Here is a 12072-nt window from a genome sequence, read left to right on the forward strand (position 1 = left end):
GAAGCAAACCGACCAGCGGGGCTGAGATGGAAAGATGCCATCTTGAGGAGCATCTTGTCAGTCAAGTAACTTTACCCTTTTGGTCGAAAAGACTAATTGTGTTCTGTGTGAGAATACTTTTTGTTGTTTCAGGTTTCTACAGTAGTTCAAGTACAGCACCTGACTAACTTGTCAAGAGTTTTTGTTGCAACTAATTTTGTAAGTGTGTGCCCCCTCTTAGCCGAGAACTCTCTAATGTACCTGGACTGTGGAGCGGTACAATGGACCTATGTGTATATATATATATATATATATATATATATATACAGTAACCCCCGACATGCAATGGCCCCGACATATGATCAAATCGACATACGATGGCCTCTCAGAGGCCAACGCATGTTGATGTCAGCATCGACATACGATGCTTTTATATGTCGGGGCCATCGCATTAACTGCTATCCGACAGCGCAAAATGCTTAAGCTGCTGTCGGATAGCAGTTTAAGCATCCCGGACAGGTTCGCTTACCTATCCTCGCTGCTCCGGGTCCACTTCGGGCTCCGGGGGATCCGGGCCTCGCTTTCCGGCGTCGTTATTACGTCGCTACGCACGCCGTGCCGGCGCCGCAGCGTAATAACGTCACCAGAAAGCGAAGCTGGACCCTGAAGAAGCTGGGGAAGAAGCCTGAGGATCCCGAAGAAGACGCCGGAGCAGCGGGACAGCATCGGGAGCCCCTGGGACAGCATCGGGAGCGGTGAGGACGCGGTCCGGAGCGGCGGGGACAGGTGAGTATTAAATGCACTTTGGATTTGGCAAACGATGGGTCGTTTGGAACAAATTACCATCGTATGTTGAGGGACCACTGTATATATATATATATATATATATATATATATATATCCTGTTGTAGTAATATATTTTTGCTTACTATTCTGCACAAGTCAACACTTGTGCTAATGTGCTATAATTGTCGTAATGTAATATAATGTATATAACTTGTTTGTACATCAAGGTCAAAGTGTACAGTGTTTTTATGTCTGGAGGAAGATCACTACTACCTCACCACCAGGGCAATATTATAAAGATTAAAATACCACATAAAGTCCTGTGCTACACATAATCCACTGACACCACGTTAAGTCATGCACATAAATCTATAATCACAATAGGGCTGTGGCATTAACCATAGTACCAGTCCACAAAATGTTTATAATGTTTAATGTCTAATATTTTCTTGTGTCCACGTGCCCAGGATACTTTACTGGCCAGAAGGTATTCCTGTTAACCCACTTTGCACATAAAAAAATAAGGTAAAAATGTCTAATGTTGTCTAGCAATGCATAGAGTTCTAAGGAGAAGTGTGTCCACCGAGGAACCCCAGTAGCCAAAGCATTGGGTAAAAAGCCACCGGCAGCCCAATCCGTTCAAGTTGTGTCTATTGTCATGTATAATTTATTAGAGTCGTACCCTTAAAACAGTTATAAGGTTAACAAGTCTTCATATAGTTCAGAGTGTATATGGACATTTTATGCTACAAGGACTCTTAATATGCATCCAATTACTAATTTCAGACCCGGATATGGATGTTGTTTGAAATGCCCCAGGAACTGTCTGTGGCCTCTCTGGTGATTCCGGTCCTCTGCCCTCCAGGACTGGGCATCGAGGGCGACTTCATTAAAAAAGGGGAATTTGTGGTGGACCAGTATGGGATGGTGTGTCACCGTACATTTCTCCGGCCCTGTCAGGCAGAGTCCCTCCATGTCCCCAGGGTTACAGTGTAACCCCTATTGTACATATGTTTGTATTACTAGTGTACTGTTGCTTTAAATATTATACCATGTGCTTGTTACCCAGGAGGCACTAGTGATGAGGTGACCCTCAAGTGACCTATGGGATCCTTGCTAAGCTTCCATATAAAAAGCAGGGGATGGACTGAAATCTTTCTCTTGGAGCTCTTAGCTCTTGTTCCTGAGGACCAGTTCAGTCAAGACATCTCAGAGTGTGTCCATAGCATTGGAGGCCTCAAGCCTAAAGTCTGCAGCCACAAAGTCAGCTCAAGTAAGCTCAAAGTCATCTTCATGTCAATTGTCAAGTCAGTCAAGTCAAGTCTTCTATATAGTCACCATGGCTTGCAATAAAGTGTGAGAAAGGTAGACAAAGACCGGCACTGACGTCTATGGCCTTAAACAGTCTCTAGCAGGCTTTGGCTATCTGCCAAACATTCAGCGCTGTAGCAAAGCAATCAACTGGCTGGAACCAAACGAGGTGCTCAATCCTCCAGAGCATACAGTGCAACATCCGTAAATAAGAAATAGAGAATGAGGAGGCACTCACAGTTTAGTGAGTGCCTCCTCATTCTCTATTTCTTATTTACGGATGCTGCAATAAAGTGTCTCTACATACTGCAAGTCCCAGCAAGCCTGCGATGTCCCACTGAGTCACTGGTCACCTCCTTGGGATATTGGCTGTACTCTATAGACTGTATCACCTGACTACCCTCAGTAAAGCTACCGTTGTCAATAACTCAGCGTCGGTGTCTTCATTGCCCCCGTGCCTAGCCCAAGACCAGCTGTATTACCTTCGGGTGGTTAAGGCTAAACCACGCCCTGGTGTCATGACAAGAAGGGGTCAATAACATCTGCCCCCAGGGTTACAACATCTGCCCTGCATTGCACCCCGCTATACCACACCTTCAATGGACAATGGAGAAATATCCCCAAAGGAAGTTTATATATGTTAAGCATATTTGACATGGCACTTGTAGCAATGAAATAGAATATAACCTCAATGAGAAGATTGTGGAAAAACTTGTAGAGTGAGGGTATAAGAAAAAGAAGATTTAGAATCTACAGGAGGAAATAAAAAAAAAACTGAAAGTAGAAGTAATGGCATATAGAACGGGTAGGCTATGAGAGACCTGCCTACATTTCTACATATGACAAACATACCAAGTTAGTTGAGAATGTAATCTGTAAGTATTGGAAAATGATTATATCCAAAGTATAGACATTTGTTTAAGAGTCCACCTAATCAGTCAATGGCCGGACCACATGAACAATCACTGGATGGTTCATGTGGCCGTTCACTTTATCTTTGTCGGCCACACATCAGCTGTTTATAAAGGGCAAGGTTTGCATGGCAACACAAAATGGTGTTTTCTTGTTTCTATTGATTGCTCAATTGATTGCTCAACGGAGATTTGCATGGCAACACAAAATGGTGTTTTCTTGCTTCCATTGATTGCTCAATTGCCCAATAATTATAATCAGCCCATTTAAAAGGGTCTTTACAAATAACCAAATAAAATACCAAATACAATACAAAAAACCAAAGCAGCAAAATAAAAAGAAACAACTTTTTAGTCAACATGAAAGTGAAATATAACAAATCTATTGCAGATATGTCTTTACCATTAAATTGGTCACACTTTTGGGGCAGTCCACTTATTAAGCATGCTTATAGGGCAAAACAAATAATTGAGGGGTCCTCCCCAAACAGGACTTCTGTCTATTAGCAAGAACCACTATTAGCCACTGTGACAAGGGAATTTGCATGGCAACACAAAATGGTGTTGTCTTGTTTCTATTGATTGCTCAATTGCCCAATAATTATAATCAGCCCATTTAAAAGGGTCTTTACAAATAACCAAATAAAATACCAAATACAATACAAAAAAACCAAAGCAGCAAAACAAATAATTGAGGGGTCCCCCCAAACAGGACTTCCGTCTATTAGCAAGAACCACTATTAGCCACTGTGACAAGGGAATTACTTTGGAGGACCAATGATGGAATTTACAAGGGTATTTATTAGGTGCCATGTAACGATAAAATGCCATGCAGCTCACCGGACAATGACAGCTTGGTCTTGTCAGAAGACTTCCAATAATTATCCAGTCAAAAGAAGAGTTCTGAACTTAAAGTGAACAACACCTTTATATGGAGCAGTACCAGACACCGACAGACTGGCTCAGGATCCTCCAGTGTTCTTAGTTTTTGACACCATAATGGTTTCCCAAGGTCTAGCAGAAGACAACCCTATTTGGAGGTAACTTTGGAGCCAATGACTTGTCACTAGGGCTTAATTCTATTGGGATTATTCAGTAATGATCTATTACATCTTATTGATGACATATTCTGGGCATACATGAAAGCAATATAGACAACAATGCCATTAAGAATGAATGTTCATATGTTCTGTATAGATGGTGGAGAATCATTTCATATGATGTACTCAAATGATATCAATCAAATAAAGAAAGCTGTACACTAACTGAAAAAAATTGAAATAAATTAAAGGTGCACACAAACTGTGCACAACTTACCAATTGGCATGAATGGCTGAGAAGGCTGGCTAGGCTGAGACATTCCTATGGCATTCACAGCAAAGATCCTCATCTCATAGATGACACCTTCAATCATGCGTTTAGATTCATAGGTCAACTCCTTCACCAGGTCATAGTTAAGACGCATCCAACGATAACTTTTCACCTTCTTCCTCTCCAAAATGTAACCTGAAGGGTCAATCATACAACAAGAATTGACTATTTGACCAAATCCTTCATAGTCCTAGATCCTGAATGATAACTTTGCATGATTATTAAAAGGTAGCTAGGGCTTTATTTAAAAAAATAAAATGCAACTTTTCAGTAGCTTCATTGTGCCTTTGTTAAGTACACCAACCTTTTAACTTTGTAAAGTTAACCCATGCCAACGTATATAGCCCTCACCCATCTACAATTGGCCCAACACTATACCACCTTCACCAATTAACTACCATAAAAACAGTACAATCTATGCTAATGAGTATACCGGGCAGCTTACCCATTGGTTAAGTTTGTACTCTGGGGCCTAGAAGGTCAGAGCCTGACATTACCTGGACTGGAGAAACATGTGGCATGAGCTGAAATTGGATCTATACATGGGTGGGGCTGTTTAAACTCTGGATTGGTCTAAATAATTATGAAGAAATACTAAAGCTGTGAACTATTGCTGTATAACTATGCCCACAGAATCATAATAGTGGGAGCTGTAGTGATGAGCACATTGTTGCCAAACCTATTTTTTTCAGAAATAGATAAAACTAAGAACCACAACTTTGCAGAATGACTCTAAACCTTATATTAAGCCCCCCCTCCCTTATTAATCTTGGCATAGCCAGGGTAGCAAGGTTGTCTGGTCTGATCATTACTCACCTGTGATTGGCATGCCTCCATCATACTTGGGTGCTTCCCACTCAACGGTGCAGAAGTCTTCTCCAATGTTCAGGATCTTGGGGGACTCGGGTGGATCTGGGACCTCTGTGAAAAATGAAGATTACATTTGATGACTCTGAGTTAGGTGTCATGCATTAGATTGGGACATGGCCATGGTTTACATGTATGTTACTCTGCTATGTGGGTTTTGATGCACTTTAAAGTGAATTAAGGTCAATATCCCCATTTCCCAATATTTGGTTAACAAGAGAACCTGCTAAGTTAAGTTTCAAGAAGGCTCTCCTGGTAAGAATTCACAAAATTGTGAAATTTTGATATTTGAATAATCCCTCGTCATACCATTTTCTCAAAGAAATTACCTTTTTATGGATATTGCAATATTTAGCAGGTAGAACATATATTTATATAGTAGATGAAGTGACATCACACCTTGCAGTAAAGGCAAAGAAACTGCAAAAACATTTAACACTTCTCTACCCCTTTAGGCCCTACAGTAGGCATAACAAGGTATATCAGTTTTGAATGGTGTTCCTTTAATATGCTATAACTCTCCTCAGTTCCATAACCTTCTGTATGGCTTTCATGGCAGTTCAGCTTTCTCAGTAGTTCATCTGAAAGACTGGACATCATTGCTCTTCCACATTGACCTGGTAGGTTACGTGCAATCTTGTGGGTGTTTTGGATGGTTTGCACTTGCATTACCACAGCTGAATTGCAAATCTATGTATGTGTATTGAAGTCTGTCTATGGAAGTGATCTCTTTAGCATCTTACCAATTACTTTAACATTAATGGTAGCCTTGTCCTCTCCCGCTGCATTCTTAACCAGGACAGTATATAACCCTTCATCTGACTTTTCCGCCCCTTCAATGGTGAACACACAGTGGTCTGGTTGGGTCTCCACATGGACTCTGCCATCAGCTTCTGAAACGATCTAAGTTAAAAGTTTATTACTTTATACACCATAGCATAGAGATCATTGTCATTCATAGAAATGAAGAGATCCAAGTGACTGCATACAATCTACATAAAGGATAGAAAACAGTTACATAGAAACACAGAATGTGACGGCAGAGAAGAACCATTCAGCCCATCTAGTCCACCCAATATTCTGAATACTATGAGTAGTCTCAGGCCCTATCTTATCTGAAGGATAGCCTTATGTTCATCCCATGCATGCTTGAAGAGGTACTCCGCCGGAAAACATCTTATCCCTTATCCAAAGGATAGGGCATAAGATGTCTAACCGCGGAAGTCCTGCCGCTGGGGACCCCTGTCATCCGGTGCACGGAGCAAACTCCACTCTTTGCCGGATGACTGGCAACTACAACCAGCACGCCCCCTTCAATCATGTCTATGGGAGGAGGCATGACAGCTAAGTACTAGCCGTCATGCCCCCTCCCATAGACTCGAATGGAGGGGGTGTGATGTCACAAACATGGAAGCTCCAAGCTTCCTTGCTCCGGACGCCACTGCTGCCTGCCCTCGAGATCGCGGTGGTCCCCAGCGGCAGGACCTCTGTGATCAGACATCTTATCCCCTATCCTTTGAATAGGGGAGAAGGTGTTTTCCGGAAGAGTACCCCTTTAAACCTCTTCACTGTATCTGTAGCGACCACTTCTACAGGTAGGCTATTCCATGCATCCACTACTCTCTCAGTAAAGTAATACTTCCTCATATTACTGTATGAACCTTTGCCCGTCTAATTTAATACCATCTCCTCTTTTACTGTGTTGATTTGTGTATTAATGTATTTAAAAGTTTCTATCATATCCCCTCTGTCTCTTCTTTCTTCCAAGCTATACATGTTAAGATCCTTTAACCTTTCCTGGTAAGTTTTAACCTGCAATCCATGCACTAGTTTAGCAGTTCTTCTCTGAATTTTCTCCAAAGTATCTACTATGATCCCCCGACCTACGATGGCCCCGACATACGATCATTTCAACATACATGCTTTTGTATGTCGGGGCCATCGCATAAACGGCTATCTGGCAGTGCTGACTGCTTCAGCTGCTGCCAGATAGCCATTTAATATGCCCCGTGTGCTCCAGTGAGTGTCACTCACCTGCCCCCGACGTGGACCGTCCTCTTCATGCTCAGCTTCATGGCCGTCGCTCTCCTTTGCCGTCATCACGTCACTGCGCACGCTGTTCTGTCATCCAATAGGAGCAATGGGATGATGGCGATGGAGAGCGACGATCCAGGGCAGCGGTGACGGTCCGAAGCGGCAGGGTCACCACGGGGACATGATGACGGTGATGGATATCGACGATCCAGGGCAGCAGTGATGGTCCGGAGCTGCGGGCACACGTGACTATAACTTTGTATAATATTATTGCACGGATCTCTCAACATACGATAAATTCAAGTAACGATGGTTCATTTGGAATGAATTACCATCGTATGTTGAGGGATCACTCTATATACTTCTGGAGAAGTGGTCTCCAGTACTGCGCACAATACTTCAAGGGAGGTCTGTACTTCCCTCTCTACTCCTAATACCTCTCCCTATACACCCAGGCATTCTGCTAGCATTTCTTGCTACTCTATTACATTGTCTGGCTAACTTTAAAGAAGAAGTCCCTATTGACTGGGACCCTGTTTGATCTCCTGTTCAGGGCCCCCAGCTCTCCCCAGGAGTGGCGCATCACAACTCCTGCATGAAGCGGGGGCCTCCACGCCTCTTACATGTATCTCTATGGGAGAGCTGTTCAGCTATCTTTGGCTCTCCAATAGAGATATATGGAGGGATCGTGATGGCCCCCACTTCGGGCGGGATTTGTGACGTGCCACTCCCAGGGAGAGCCTGGGCCCCGTACAGGTGATCTGAAACTTATCCCCATCTATTTTATCTTTATGCTCTCTTGTAAATCCACATTAGTATTACAGTGCAGTTAACCAACAACACAAAAGTGAGAGTAAGTTTTTTGTGATCACCACAAAGAAGTCCACACGTGATATAAGTAGTTGTGCTCGTTATACACTTCTTACAATACATCATGGGCAGGGTGTGCCCACTTACATCCACATCGTCGTCATCGTTTGGTGCAGTCCTGACAGCGGTCTGATCAAAGACCTGATATTAGGAAATAAAGCTGAGACTAAAGGAGGAGTAGAGGCGCATAGAAATGAAGGGAGTGGAGAATGGGAAGCTGACATATGTCGTGCTCAAGACAGCTGCTGGTGAGATCATGAACATAAGTAAAAAAACACAAGGAACAAGAGAAAACATTTTGGTCTATAACTATATCAAAAGCCTACAGTGGTGCTTGGTGCTTGTGAAGTCAATGAGGACATTTATGGAACTTGCTGCAAAGGAAGGCTTACTTCAATCTCCTGGGCTCTAATACAAAACAGTGTCTTAGTATGTGGCAGAGGGGCTCTTGGGCTCGTGTATGACTGCTACCTTTTCACATCCTGTTGGTACATCTCTGGATGGAGGAATTGTTTGGAATTTTAAGACATGTAGAATGCCTCCATGAAAACCATTGGTAATTAATATTCTTTTAAATATAAGAGCCATCTTACTGGTTTATTATGGTTGTGCTCTCAACATAGGTTGGAGATTCAGAACAAAGAGTGCACGTTGCTTAGAAATGCAATTCAGGCCTCTTAAGGAGCACCTGTGGCAAACCCTTCAGAAAATCAGATATCATTAAATAGTTTAGGGTGGCCTGATCACACACCTTTTTACAGTTTCTTCACACCACCTTAACCTTTAACCTCATCCATCACCTGATGTTCACTCCCATTATTAAGTTCACGTCCATCTGATGATTCCCTGAATTGTCAACCATAAACCCTAATTTCTTGGGAACGGAAGTGAGTATCAAAATACTGTAAAAGTGTGTGATCAGGGTACCCTTACCTATTTATTGACAGTAACATCTCATTTTGGGCTACAGGTCCTCTTTAATTCGTGTAATTGAAGAAGATCCTTGTTCACATGCCTCATTTTATTTTGACATGTCAGGCTATGTTCAGGCATCACTTTTTCAGCTCTCTTTTGTACCAAAAAGCAGCTGTTATTTGGCCATTGTTTAAGGCTAGGTTTCCACACAGATTGGGGGAGATTTATCAAAACCTGTCCAGGTGGTTACTCCTTCCTTCTTTCAGTGTATCGGAGTTGCGGAGTTGCCCCTAGCAACCAATCGGATCGCTTATTTCATTTAAAAAAAAGGCCTCTAGAACAGTGGTTCTCACTTACAGAACTTGGCAGAACTTACGCGTGAGGGGTACCATCGGACAAAATAAATCATAAAAGTATTTAATTTCATAATGGCATGTGCTTACCTTTCTAATGTGATACTTAATCCCCTTGTGCCATTGTTCCCCCCTCCATCTTAATCCCCTTGTGCCATTATTCTCCCCTCCCTCTGATCCCCTTTTGCCATAATCGGATAATGGTAAAAGGGAATCAGAGGGAGGGGAGAATAATGGCACAAGGGGATTGAGATGGAGGGGGGTGGGAGGCTAGTGATTACCCCCCCATATTAATTCCCTCATGCCATTATTCCCCCCTCCCTCTCATCCCCTTTTGCCATTATCCCCCCCCCTCCATTTTAATCCCCTTTTGCCATTATCTCCCCCCCCCCTCCATCTTAATTCTCTGGTGCCATTATACCCCCTCTGATCCCCCTGGGTCAATATATGAGATATACTGAAAGAAGGAAGGAGTAACCACTATAGAAGACGCACACCAAAAATCATACAGAAAATATACACATCTTTATTAATACTAATACATAAGGCAGCAACACCAAAATGTAAAACCACTTAAAAACACATGCATGAATCAGGTGGAGGGCTGTAGCCCTACAAAAACACCTAAGGCCCCCTGCCAGACCAACAATGGTCCCTGGTGGGTATCCCAACACACAAGGAGGTAGAAACCTATATCCGTACGGGCAAAAAAAAAAGACAATATATCAGAAAATGACCTGAAAATAATCAAGAGCCCAATACTGCGAAACAAGGGAAAAAAATATATATATCACTGATCACAAATATGAATGTGTGATCCAGGGATACCTCACCAGGACAGGGGACCACAGCAGCTCCACGCGTTCCGCCGCTATCTGTGGCTTCCTCCAGACTCATTTATTTTTGCCCGTACGGATATAGGTTTCTACCTCCTTGTGTGTTGGGATACCCACCAGGGACCATTGTTGGTCTGACAGGGGGCCTTAGGTGTTTTTGTAGGGCTACAGCCCTCCACCTGATTCATGTATGTGTTTTTAAGTGGCTTTAAATTTTGGTGTTGCTGCCTTATGTATTAGTATTAATAAAGATGTGTATATTTTCTGTATGATTTTTGGTGTGCATCTTCTATAGTGGTACTCCTTCCTTCTTTCAGTATAGTCACTGCTTAACCACTGACTACACCTGCTTATGATTGTGGTGCCCATCCTTATCTTTTTGCAATATATGAGATACATACAATAACACCCTCCCATACTGCAGTGTTACACTTAGTATAACATGCTCACCAGGCCTGTGTCTATCCCGTTCGGCAGGAGTCGGAGGGCCGCACTGACGGGTGACATCCTTCTGCACTGTGCCGGCACTTCCGCGCAATGTCAGTGATGTCACACATCAGGCCCGGCAGCCACTGCAGCTCACATAAAGTGGCTGCAGCCACAGCTCTGGCCATGGTACAATATAGTGAGCTGCCACTGTGACTGCGGCATCCAATCCCCGCTCTGCACTGACAAATACAGGCCAATGAATGGCCGGTATTTGTCAGCGAATTGCCGTACCCATTGGCTTACCCCCTGGGGTACGCGTACCCCTGGTTGAGAACCCCTGCTCTAGAAAATGAAAGAAGTGATCTGATTGGTTGCTACGGGCAACTCAGCAACTTTTCCTCTGAACAGGTTTTGATAAATCTCCCCCATTGTTTCTGGCGTTTTGTAGAATACTGCCACTGCAGTTTTTGAGCCAAAGCCAGAAGTGGATTTAAAAGGAATGGGAAACATAAAAGAAGGATTTATACTCCTCCTTCCCACTGAATCCACTTCTGACTTTGGCTCAAAAACTGCAGTGGAAGTTTTCCACAAAGTGCCAGAAAAAAATCTGTGTGGAAACCTAGTCTTAGACAGTTGTCAGGGCAACAAAACCATCCCGCTCTCAACTCTGTCTGTCATCATGTTGCCGCTCTGGACAGTCTGCTAACAAACTGCTCACAAGTAATCTGCAGGGAAGTCCAGCACAAAGTACTGAATTAGGAATAAAAAAGCTTCACTGTATTTCGCCTCGTAGCACAAGGTACCCTTTGCATAACATAAGAAATGTCAGCACAGACCGATGGGGGCTGCAAGAGACTTTAAAGTGGACCTGTCATTTCAGAAAGCTTTTGAAGCACTAGTTTCTCCAGCTGTCTCTGCACCACTGTGTCCAGACTCCATAGCATGTCCATGGAGCACGTACACAGGAACGTGGAAACAGCCGGAGAAAAAACTCAGAAAAAAGCACTCAAGCAAGTGACAATTAGACTTTAAGGGCTCTTCCAAGCAAGGTGTCCATTTGGATCTCTAAGTTATGTTGAAACAACCATTAAAATTAAAAGGATGGGATGCCTCCTCTAACAATTCAGAATATATGTAAATATTTAATACATTACATTATTATGAAAACTCTCCTCCAAAAATAAGAAAACTGTCTGTGTCTAATGCCACCTATATGTACCTACCCTGTTAGTCAATGCCCGACTCATAAAGAGCCTTGATGCCAGAGTATTGATATGCGCCAAACCAGTCTCCTCCAAAAGGAAGAGACATATACACTCACTGGCCACTTTATTAGGTACACCTGCAAGTACCAGGTTGCACCCCCTTTTGCCTTCAGATTTGACTTTATTCTTTGTGGCAAACTTTTTA

General features: G+C 43.0%; 1 protein-coding gene across 1 annotated transcript in view; it reads right to left on the reverse strand.

The window, feature by feature from the left end:
* MYBPC3 (myosin binding protein C3) overlaps nucleotides 1–12072 on the reverse strand; it is a 182153-nt gene that overhangs the window by 41269 nt on the left and 128812 nt on the right. Inside the window, exons 21-23 of the mRNA XM_056528158.1 lie at nucleotides 5969–6128; nucleotides 5175–5279; nucleotides 4305–4493 (exon numbers count right to left, since the gene is read on the reverse strand). Of these exons, the coding sequence (XP_056384133.1) occupies nucleotides 4305–4493; nucleotides 5175–5279; nucleotides 5969–6128 (454 nt within the window). The remainder of the gene's footprint in view (nucleotides 1–4304; nucleotides 4494–5174; nucleotides 5280–5968; nucleotides 6129–12072) is intronic.

The sequence above is a fragment of the Hyla sarda genome, chromosome 6, assembly GCF_029499605.1.
Source record: "Hyla sarda isolate aHylSar1 chromosome 6, aHylSar1.hap1, whole genome shotgun sequence".
NCBI lineage: Eukaryota > Metazoa > Chordata > Amphibia > Anura > Hylidae > Hyla > Hyla sarda.